Source organism: Passer montanus, unplaced genomic scaffold (assembly GCF_014805655.1).
Source record: "Passer montanus isolate IOZ18808 unplaced genomic scaffold, ASM1480565v1 scaffold133, whole genome shotgun sequence".
NCBI classification, from domain to species: domain Eukaryota; kingdom Metazoa; phylum Chordata; class Aves; order Passeriformes; family Passeridae; genus Passer; species Passer montanus.
The window spans coordinates 699,799-712,077 of NW_024360166.1; the positions used below are offsets into that span (position 1 = coordinate 699,799).

Below are 12,279 nucleotides of genomic sequence, written 5' to 3' on the forward strand. Positions count from 1 at the left end.
CTTACACTGAAAGTCTTGAATTCTTCCCTTACACCTCTTACTACTTAAACTCCAAGGGATGCAATTGCTTTTAGAACTACCTTTCCCAGCTCAAAGCAGTGGTTTCTGGGCACATTGCAGTTTGTCTCCACAAATGTTTTGCTCAGATTTTGGTGGTTAAAATAAGAATTCGAGACCCTCATGTCAGTGTTGCACTGGTTGTCCACAAATAAAAACTCAGAATCAAGGGTTTGGTTTGTTTTTGCAGAACATCTCTTGTCAATGTTTGGGACATGCACATGAACACCTCATTAAAATCCTAGGAGCTTCAGCTCCACATCAGGATGGCCCAGAACACCCCAGCAGGAGCCACTGCTAATTACTGAGCACAGCCCCAAAGTGATGCCAGCTCCTCTGAGCCCCTCAGGAGCCAAGGGGCTGCTGGGGAGCAACTGACAGCTCCAAAATATTCCCAAACTTCTTCAAACCAAATGGGTTGTGAGTCCTTGTCGTGTTGAACTTCTCTTTTTAAACAACAGTCACATGCTCAGAAATATAAATTTATTCCCAAGGATGCTTTGATAGAGCATTGTCCTTCCAAGGTCAGCACAAACCATAAAATCTGAGCAAAACTGGTAATTTCTTGAGGATTATCCACTGGCATCATCCTTCACTCGAAGGCTGAGCTAATTTTAGGAGGATACAGCCAATGACATCCAAGGATAATTATGGAGACCCAAGATTCAGACATTTCTCAAAAGCAGGAACATACAAAGTCCTGGAACCTCTCATTCTACATTCATGTTAGTCCTACCTGCCACAAGGTATTTTTCTTTGGAGACTCATCTTCATTCTGATCCTCCATTACTGATGTGTTCTGGAAAAAAAGAACAAATATTACTTCAGCTTTTTACTCTTTGACAATTTCTTGCTCTACAAGCATAACGAAAAAGTAAATCAATTGAACAGATAAAATTCATTTTCCCAGTGAACGGAATTCTCAAAGACTTTTGGCCACAAAACCTGAGTATCATAAATAAATTCCCCTTTTAACTGACATGTTTATCAATTCCATTTACTGTAAAGATAACTCCCCAACCCCGCTTCAATTTCCTTTGACAGGTTTTCATGCAGCCTTTCAACGCTTTTCTCACTGGGAAATAAATTCACTTTCATCCTACTCAAGCCAAAGCAATTAAACCTGTCAATGTATTCAACCAGCACTTTCTGCCAAAGTTAAATTGCATACAGCTAGGCAAAAAAAAAAAAAAAGAAAGTCACTATACACTACTTACATGCAAGAGAATATGCTTTTTTCCCAGCTCTAGGAAAAGGGATCATTCTCTGCAATTCGCTGCCCAGGCTGGGTCTACAACCCTTGGCAGTCACCCCTGCCTTTATTGCAGTGCTCTCCCCACATCAGAATTGCTCCTTACTCTCACTACCCTCTCTTTCCTTCATCAACAAAAGATGGAAGCATTTCTATAAACCTTCAGCTGCAGATGCTTCTCTGAGCTCACCTTTGTCTCCCAAAGTAGTTCCCTCCTTTCTGCCCCTGCTGCTGATGAGCTGCTCCCTTTTGCTGTCCATGACACACCCACCATCTCCTCCTCCCTGCTCCCAAATCCCTCATTCCCAGGCAGTTCCAGCTTCCCCCAGCCCTGCCCTCCCCATCCTTGTGCCCAGGGGACTGGCTGGGAGTTAGCAGGACAAACTGAGTGTCCTCAAACACCGTCTGTATCTATTTCAGCCTTCTTCCCTTCTGTCTCAACAGGAACAAGGAGCTCAGGTAAAACATACAATGGAGTAAATCACACAATTCCCTTACTCCTGCCATCTTGGATTATGGATAACTCCTTAGAAACTACATCCACCCCCACTCAAAACACAATTCCATCTCAAAAGAATTCATCCCCTTCTCTTTCTTCCATAAGGATGTGTTGCACAAACTGAAGAGAACCTGGAAAATGAACAGTGTCCTGCTTATAGCAACCCTCCCTTCCCTGCCCAGCTGCCTTGGCTCAAGCTTAACCTGAGCCATCTCTGAAGGTGTGGAAAACAAAACATGTGGCACGTGGGCTTTGGATGACAGGATAAAAACTGTGGCCACAGGTAATGGAAAGATTCAACCACCTGGTCATGACACACGACAATGACAGGTACAAGCCCAGGAGGCAGCTGGAGGGGAATCCAGAAAGGAATAAAGGCAGGAGATGTTTGGAGTGACTCTATAAAAACATGGGTTTTAGTGTTTCTGGACATGCACAGAACAGACAGCTACACCTTCCATGGTTTTTGAAGCTGTAGTCTCTGTAGCAGGGCCATCCCAGTTATTTACACCTCCTAACCAGACCCTCTCACTGGGGCACAAACCAGTGCAAGGATTGCTCTTCCCCAGCAGGGAACACACAGCTCCCCGTCACTGACTGGGACCCAGTCAGCCCACACCAGTTACACCATTCTACACAGCAAACATGCCACCAGGGAACTATGCAAAGTGTCTTTGATTTCATTTTATTTCAATATGAATATGTGAAAACACTCATTAGAGCGATTATATGTTGTTAACTGTGCATCCAATTAGTGTGTCCTTAAACGAGTAAGGAACATCTCATGTCCTTTGGCAGCTGAAGGCTAAATAAACCCGTGGATCCCGAGAGCTATGAGCAAGGAACATTGAGAATATCAAACAGGTGGCTTGAGTCAGCAAATTCAGCAGAAATCCCATATTTTATTCATCTATCCCCCCTAACTTTCCTTCAGCAGGCTATGGTGGGACTTTGCCATTGCCTTTCTCCCTTTATCAGAAAATACCTCAGATCTTTGCCAGCTTTCCCAGGGATGGAGACTAAGAACTGCCTCCTAAGCATGATGTCATTCTAGGAACACCAATAAAATTACAGCACAGCAGCACTGTGACACAGAGTGCGGGGACACAAATGTCACCAAAACCATCAGACTTCCACACCAGTAGATTGTAGAGTGAACTTCCTTCTGTGCTGTGCCCCTACTGAATTCCACTGTGCCTCCATTGCTGCCCAGGGGAAGAAGTGGGCAGCAGGCTTTGGGAAGAGGCTACAACCTTGGAATCTCACAGGACCACAGAATCATTAAGGCTGGAAAAGACCACAAGGATGTGCCCCATGCCCATCTTGTCCCCAGCCCAGCGCACTGAGTGCCACCTCCAGCTGCTCCTTGGACACCTCCAGGGATGGAGACTCCAAAGGCACTGCTGCCCAGATACACTCCCATGTCCTGTCACCATCTGAGCCATGACTGTGGGGGCACATAACACAGCTTGTTTTTTAGGCTGGAAATGAACACTGTATTCAGATATTTCACCAGAAAGTTGACAGATGCATTTATTTAATGGCATCTACTACTACAGCTTCTTCTGTTCTCTCTTTTGCCACCCTCATTCTACACTTTCTTGCTGTATTTTAGAGCTTTTAAATCCTTCATCCATTCCCTTTCTGCTCCCAAATACATATTTTGTTTTCTCTATTGTATCTTCTCTTCCTAATAAACTTGCTCTGCTTCTCTCTTAAAACACTTCATTTTGGGGTCATTCCCCCCATCACACACATCCCAATTCAGACTCCAATCTCTGTCTCCAGCTCTTAAGCCTACTAACTGGAGATGAGGAGGTGATGGGTGGATCCTGCCCTGTTGGCTGGAAGAAGCAATTAGACAGTTCTGATCTGTCCTGACCATTCCCAGCAGAATGGAGGTGGCAGAAGAAGGATTTCAGAATTCCTGACAGCTGGTGTCACCAGTCCTGACTCCTGGGCTCCAGCCCTTGTGCAAGAACACTGATAGGCATCTCCAGGTCCAGCTCTTCCCTTCCCTCAGCAGCACCTCTTGCTCACCCCACCCACCTCCACATACAGCCAGATTCCCAGGTGGCTTTGAAGAGGTATCACCACAGAATTCACCCCAATTCCCTGCAGCTCTGCTGCTGAACAACTGCACGGCCCGCTGGATGCACTGACATCTCATCCCAGTGATCCCAGCAAGGCCGAGCTGCCCTTGCAGACAATCTCCAGGCATGATTCCGATCCCCACAAGAGCCTTGCAGCTTCTCACAGTGCAAGCAGAGCTTCTAAATATTCATCTTGTTTATAGGTTCATTTTTTCCAGGAATTCTTGTGAAGTTGCTCATGGCTCTTGCAAAAGTGGAATGATTATTTCCAACCAGCTGTCATTCCTTAATTAGTCAGCCTGGAGTAAGTGCTCTCCATCCCTACTGGGAACGGCAGCCACAGCCAAGAGATAACAATGGGTCCAAGCTGGGATGTTTTGTTGCTGCCTCACAGTTGTTAAAACTCGACTGAATTGAGTTGCACTGAGCAAAGCCCCAGCCTCCATTTCCACTGACTGTAACCAGAAATGGCAGTAAAATTCACATATTGCTCCACAAGCTGGGCAAGTTTAAAAGCTCATTTCCTGGAGATTTGTATCCCACATTCCTTGCTTAGTCCCACAGACACTTGAGACTTTCCTTAGTCTTTCTTGTTCCACAATACCTCAAGTTTATGGGATTTCTATGGGGTGCAGAAAACAGTGGCAAAAACAGCTTCACAAGTTACTTGGAGAGAAAGAGGTTCTGACAAGCCTAATTACATTGAGATAATTCCCTTTGGAGATTATGAAAAGCTTCCGAAATAGAACTATGAAAGATCCCCAAAGGCAAAGATATTGTAGGTATTCTAAAACTCCATAAATCACAGTTTCAATTAAGATCCTTGGATACCAGGCAGCAGCTGATGTCTCAAGTACAGCAGTTTTACAGACGTGAGGTTGTGAGGGGCAAAAGCACTCCATGTTTTCCTGCAGGCTAGTGGCACTGCAAGGCTCCCCTCCCTCAGCAGGTGCAGGAAAAGCTGCACCTTTTCCAGCAGAAATCCACCAAACCTGCACAGGCTGCTCCAGATTTCCAGCAGGCTGCTTTTAGCCTGGGCTGCATGGGCTCTGGGAGTGCCCTGAGTCACTAAATTGCCTGGGCAGGGGAACAGCCCGGAGCAGCTTTGTTCTGCAGCCACTGTGAGCTCCAGTATCGGGAGAGCAATTATGGAAGCGACAGCAGGAAATCCTGGGAACTGGGGCAGGACACGTGAGTTTCAGCACTGACCAAGGCTCACAACACTGCTAAGTTTCTCTGGTGATAATAAAGCTTTCCCTGACAAAGGATTCACAGGATACTGAGGATGGATGGACAAAACAAGACAACAGCTATGTTGCCTTGAAAAAAAGAAGAGAGTCTTATGTTTGAGATTTAATGAAAGGGAAAGGAAGTAAGAACTTCTATGTCTCAGTGCCCTTGAATCTGCACCAGTAATTCCCATCTCAGTTAAAGACCCAGCCAAGTCTTCAACAGTCTAACTTTTCACAAGATTCCCACTCTCTGGAAAAAACCATCAGGAAATTTCAGTTAAAGTTACAAAATAAGCGAAACCAATTAAAACAATTCAGCTAAACAGGTTCTGATGTCCTTTAGCAAACCACATCTGACTCTGAAGAAGCTGAAGAACCAACACAAAATAATTAATACATACTTGGATAGATACCTCAGAGTCAAACTCTGCAGGTGGAGTAGACAGCACTGGAGCTTCAATCCCCTCCTGAACCCAGCTCTGCCACACAGAGACTGCTGGAGGTCCTAGCACACACTTCCCAGGGCAAGTGAGGAATCTGCCACCCTCTGGGACAGCTGGAGCCAGCAGCAAGGGAGGAAGCTGGGCTGCCATCTGCACCAGCTAAAAGTGATGAGCACATGCCCCTCATGGCTTCCTGCTTTTAATAGAGCCAGAAACTGCCAAAGGCTTCAGAGCATTTCCAAAGGGAAGTGAGCCTCTCCATGGGGAGAAAATGGACAGCATTTGCTAACCCAGGAACCTGGAAAACTATGCTTATTAACGATATCTTGATACTTAATCAGGGATAAGAGGGGATTTTCCTCTTCTAACTATGGAGAGGCTCTTAGTAAAAATGTCCTGAAGCACAAATATGAAATTAATTTGGAGAACCCCTAACCTAGACTGCACAAGATGGGAATGAACCTCTCTCACTGGAAGGACCAAATCCCTTCCTTCTCATGCTCCTCAAGATCTGTCTGTGAAGAAATGCAAAGATCCAGATGTCCCAAGTTCCACTGGCCTCCTTGGCCCCAGGGACAGCTGGTTGTCCACAAACATGAAGGTTCATTCTGCTGACCATGGCCATATCTGTATTTGATGTCTGTATTAGTAACTGCTTGTTTCAGCTTAAACTAAACTATTTATGCAGGCACTGAGGACCTGCACGAATTAGGCTGAACATGCTTCAATTCTTACCTAGCTTGCTGATCTCCCAGTTGCCAGGTTTTATTTTAGTGCAGCTATTGCTGGAAGTTCAGACAAAAATATACTTAAAATACTTAAAGAGTCTACCAAGAGCCAACAGCTGAAGGCAAAATTAGAAAAAAACCCCTCATAACTGAAAATAGGGCATCGGTTTTTATTTGGCCTCTGACTAACCACCAGAAAGTTTAAAGGAAGACATGCTGAATTCAGCATCACAGTTCCTCAGTTTGTGTTTCAAGCTGCTACAAACTAAAGTTTGACCACAAGTTATAGCCACAAGTTATAGATGGTAAGCTTTTGGAACATCCTTAATGCTCTTCCATACCCCAGTTTGACACCTCTCAAGGGTTTGCTTTGCAAAGTTTTGGTCAGAGCAATGTTTCCCAAAACTAGAACTGCCAGCTCTCGCTGCTGCTCAGAGAAGGAAAATCTCAAGCCATTCCTCACCTAAATGTTCCAGAACAGTTATTTTTGCAGGCTCCAAAGACTACAAGCAGTCACTAAGCAGATCACTCTGCTTAACCACCAATGCTTTGATGATTGGCAATTAGTACCACTACATTAATTTTGTTTCAAGAGTATCAGTCCTCACCTTAAACTCATTACAAACTAACTTGCTGATCTCTGCGTATAGATATTTAAAAAAAAATACATAAACCTGTGTATCTCTGAGTATTCAGTATGTCTGACTTCACATAAAACTAATAAAATCATGTAAATAATCTCTCTCCATATTTCTAGTCACTCTCCCTTCAGCTCCTGGAAGGCCAGAATTAAATCTCCTCGGAGCCTTCTCTTCTCCAGACTGAACAATCCCAGTTTCCTCAGCCTTTCCTCATGGGAGAATTGCTCCATCCCTCTGATCACCCTGGGGTCCCTCAGAAGTCAGGTCAGCATGGGCAGTGCCCAGAGTCACAGCACATAACTTGTTTTGAAACTGAAATTACACATGAAAATGCTCAGGCGCTCAGGATTACTTTTCTGATCCAATTCCATGAAACACTAAGCAAGGACTCCAAGGACTCACTGCACCAGTGAGCCTTTGGTGATGGCACATCCTTTTACAGGCACCTGTGTGCCCAAACTGCAGCCTGAGCCTGCCTGGCAGGGCAGGAATTCAATCCTTACCCCAGCCTGTGAAGATGATGGAGAATTGTAACAGCAAAAATCACTCTGGGGCTTTTACAACTTCTGAAATAATGTATTACATGTTCTCAGAAAGATTTACATCAAAAATATTCACTGACTGACTGTTAGTTCAACGTAGGTTGTCATAAGAAACAAAACAATTGCACTTCTGTCCAAGTTCACAGCTATTTTCCAGCATGCTTCCATTTCCATGCAGCAAGCTGATGTCACCAGAAAAACAATGTAATTACTGCAGTCCCAAGAGACATCCAGTGGGGGTTTGGTTTGGTTTTAAATATGTAGTAACTGGTTAGTTCTTAAGGACATCCTTACCTCAACAGGCACTGCAGGATCACATTAACAACACCTTCCTTACAGAACTGTTTCAAAGACACCCTAAACTCACTTAATGTTCTGAGTGTCTGGAGTAAAGAGTCAGTAACCCAAACCTGCCTGTACCCATCCTATACAAACAGGTTGTATTTACAAGGACAATGAGCAGGGAATTGTGTAATTGTAGCAATTTGATGACTCATCCTGCACCACTCCAGCACCAAAGCACGGCCTGCAAAACTCGCACATGGTGCAAACCCTCATGCTGGATGGAAAACCAGAGCCCAAACACAGAAAAACCACTCTCTGTCCACCTGCCCTTCTGACAGAGAGCACCACTGATGCAGGAGAAATAGCAAAAGCAATTGGCACTTCAGCCAGGCCAGGGCTGGGGGCTAAGGTGCCCACATGCTCAGCCAGGGGGAAATTTAACAACAGTAATAATAATAATAATAATGATAATGATAATGATAATGATAATAATAATAATAATAATAATAATAATCTCCCAACTTGTGCAAGAGCAGCCAGCAATAAGAGGAGCCAGCAAGGCTCCCTGCAAAGCCTCACCTGAGACTCACCCACAGGAAAACTGGATTAATTTGCCCAGCCCAACAGGAGCTTTAATTCCACCTTCAGCCTAGAGTTTGTTTTCAGGTGTCTCAGTTCATGCCTTTTGCTGTCCAGTCACTCAGTGTTCCTTGGCAGACACTGACAAGTGCAGGAATCCCAATCCACTCCTGCCAGAGCAGCAAATTTAATACTCAAATTGTGTATCAAAGCAGTCATCAAGCTAATCACTGACATCACTGATAACACTTGCAATCACTTGCCTAAAACATCTCACAATTAGCTTTCACTACCCTACAGGCCAAATACCTCAAAAGACAAATCCTTTCTGCCTGTGAATAACTTTTGTTAACAGTAAAATGTTTAAACCAGAACCATGGCCCTGACAAATGGGCTGTAAGAAGGTACACAGATGTCAGGAGCAAGGTATTGGTTTGCTTTTTCAACTAAAATTTTTAAATTAAGAGAAGTTACACAAATTCTCAGCTACAATTATTAGCAGTAGTTTTGCACTAATGGTTCATTTTCCACATAAACTTATTTAGGTAGAATCTGCACTTTCAATCTTAATCCATCCCAAAGTAGAAGAGTTTTTCCTCTGTACTTTTAAAACTCAGGGCAAACTTCAAACCATGTCACTTACACAGCAAACTCACTGAAAGTTCTGAAGGAAAATCAGAGCTTAAGTTTTTAAAGCTTTGACTACACAATGTTACATACTTGTCCAGAACATCTGCACCTGTAACTGCATCAAAAGCTACTCCAAACAACTGGATTTTGTTAGGCAGTTAGGAGGATTAGGTATGTCAAGGGATTTTGGGGATTTTTTTTTATATAATGAAAACATTAAGTCATATTTACTACCTTAGAAACTGTCTCAATGTCTAGTAAAGAGCCGCTTTAGCTTTTATTTCCTGTATAAAAAAGCATCCAAAAAAGAAAACTTGAAGGGAAAACACTGGCTTAAGATTATCACAGCTTTTCTTCCTTTTAGAGCAGATGCAAAGAGACCTCTTCAAATCCACTCATCTCATCATTTATAGGACTTGTAAAAGGAAAACAAACTATTTAAAGTTGCATTTGAGTGCTGACTGCTGAGATTAGTACATCTGACCGAGGGTTGAGCACAGAACAGCAGCTGAATTCCAGGGCTCCAGGAGCAGCCAAGACACTCCAGAAGCAGCTGATGCATCCCTGCAACACCCAACTGCACCATCAGCACTGCTGTTCCACAGCCCAGAACATGCCCATCCCCTCCTACAAGCTCTGCCATGGCCATGGAGCATCCTTTCCAAAACCCAGGGGCTGTATGGACACCTCCACACCAGGACAAGGCAAAATCAAATTCCAAAAGCTCCAGAAGTTGGATGGTTTTCTCTATGCTACATTCATGGGTAAACAAGGCAGAAGACAGCACTCTGCCCCACAGAATTAATAAATGTTAATAGTATTCCAGATTAAAGGTAGGATAAGTAACATCTGGGAAGCAAATTTCAGGCTAAACTAGTAATTAGATCAGTTCAAATTCATCAAAAATAAATTAGCTTCTGTTAAGATTAACTACACATTTGCAATTTGGCTGCCTGGTGCAAAGTTAAAATACTTGAAAGGTTATTCCTGGTTTCCCAGAGGGAATTTAGGTTCAGATCTCTCCTGCTGTGTCCATATCAAACTAAAGGGAGTTAGTTACCTCAAATTGCCAGCCCAAAGCACAACTCTCAGCACGAGGGGTTTGAAGAGCTGTGAGAGGAGGGGACACTCAAGGGCCTCAGACACTGCAAAACTTTAAGCAGGTTTTGAACAGGCTTCTATACAAACTTTTGCAGTGAAAGCTACACAAAGGTTACTCAAAGCCACTGGACAGTCTGAAATACTAAACCGGCAGTAACCCTCAATTATTCATCTTTTGCAAAACAGAAGGTATTTCCACACAAAAGAAATACAGAAAAAGCAGCCACCACAATGAAAATTCAATAAAACTGCAGCCTAGAACCGGTGAGCTACTCCAAGAAAGACTCCTGTTCTGTTGGAAGCTCAGTTGTTTCCTCCAGAGATGTAGAGCAGTGTATTCCAGACTTGGCAGCTCACGGAAGTGGATCAATCTTCACAACACCTCAGGAAACTCTAATCACTCACTAATTGTCTGAAACACAAGCTTTTGTTTATGCACAAGTTCAATGTGGGTTTGGAACTGCTAATATCCAAGCAACCCAGAACGTGGAGAAAATCTTACCTCCACAAGGGCTGCAGCCTAACTGCAGCTAAAGAAAAAGGCCTTCAGTAATACAAGTTGTAAAAAAAATACTCAAATAATTTTTTTAAAATATCAGCCCAGCCTTGCCTGGGGATAGACAAGCACTCTGCACTCGAGTGCTGATTTTATCTGGCTTTTCAAAGGCATGTGCAATTGCATAATTTAGATTTCACATGATTTATATAATGGATGGTAAATGTTCCTGACCTGGAAGGTCAGCACCACTTCTCTCTCTACAACTTCAAGATCCAGTTAATGGAGACAAAAGCACCTCACTGTAAGACTCTACAGCACAGGATCTGAGAACAGCAGGAACAGCTGCCCCACATCTCAGGTTCCTGGGTTGGCAAGATTATTTTCAATCCACACCACATAATCAGTGCCTTGTGTCACAGCACAGCTTCTTGTGTGAGAGGGAGCAGAGCTGTGGCACAGGGCAAACCAAAGCCAGGACCAGCTGACACCTTGTGCACCCCAACCCCAGGCCTGTGCCCACGGGCAGTGCCAGCAGAATCCCTTCCCCAGGGCCTGGGCAGGATGGCAGTGAAGAAGGAAAGCTGCTGGCCCTCACTTCTGAACCCAGGGACAGTCCCAGAGAGTCCCAGCTCTGCTTCCGATAGCAGACTCACAGTCTGAAGGCTTTGGGAAGGGCAACTCTGGAGTCAGCAAGGCTGAAACTAGAATTTCACAGATACTTCAGGACAACACAAATCAGTTACAGCATTGTTCTCTGGCAACAAAGTCACCTCAAACTTCTCAGGAATCCCAAATCCACTTGGAAGCAGCAGAAGACCACCCTGCACCACAAAGCCAAGCCTTTCTGCAGCAAGGCTTTGCAAACGGGACCATTTTGCCACAGAAATATTACAGAGGAGTAAAAAACTCACTTTATAGTTCCTTCCTTCCCTGCTGCAGCACTCGCTCCAGCCCTGCCAGATGGGGATTGGTACAATTTGCTCAATCCCCTGCTGTGTCTGCAGCCAGCTGCGCTACTCTTGACTCCAATGCCCGCCTTGATGCATTTGGATTCTCCCACCATTTCAAAGGATCACAAGAAACCAACCATCTATGTAAAGACTATTAAATGTCAGTCTTGAAGGCCCACAAAACAACTCATCCGATGCAAATCAAAGAGGCTCAAGGAAAGCTGGGAATGGGCAGCCTACTAAGCACCCAGGAGTCTGTCACTTGGAAGGGTAAGTGTCCTTTTGATGGTGACTCAGAGTGGCACCATCAGTATCAGCAAAACCATCAACACTGGTACTCACACAGCACTGAATTCCCTGAGCAAGGAACCCACCCTCCTGCCAGGGGGGTCTGATGAGGAGTCTGCAGTGCAAAGACACTGCACAAATGTAGTTTCAACCTTGGTGAGAAATACTTGATTATACATTTCTGCTTCCTAGAAAATTCCTCTGTGGGAAAGAGACAAGACCTGCAAGGAAGAGGACTGTCACACACACCCAGAACAGATTGCCTTGCATCCCCTCCTCTCCTTGGGCAGATTTCCCTCCTCCACCCCTCCCAGCACGAGCATGGCACTGCCAGAAGGCAGGCAGGGAGCAAGGCACGTTCCTTAACACATTTCTTTCCACCATAACAGGATCAGAGAGAGAAAAAAAATCCTCTCTTCCACAGGAGACTGAGAAAGCATCAACACGAGGCTGTGGCTAA

The 12,279-nt window shown here is 44.4% G+C and overlaps 1 protein-coding gene across 3 annotated transcripts in view; it reads right to left on the reverse strand.

Moving 5' to 3' along the window:
* Positions 1–12,279, reverse strand: part of FBXW11 (F-box and WD repeat domain containing 11) — a 48,764-nt gene that overhangs the window by 22,907 nt on the left and 13,578 nt on the right. For all 3 annotated transcript variants that reach the window (XM_039699440.1, XM_039699441.1, XM_039699438.1), the window contains one exon: positions 794–856. In XM_039699440.1, coding sequence (XP_039555374.1) covers positions 794–844 — 51 coding nt within the window. In that variant the 5' untranslated portion in view covers positions 845–856. The remainder of the gene's footprint in view (positions 1–793; positions 857–12,279) is intronic.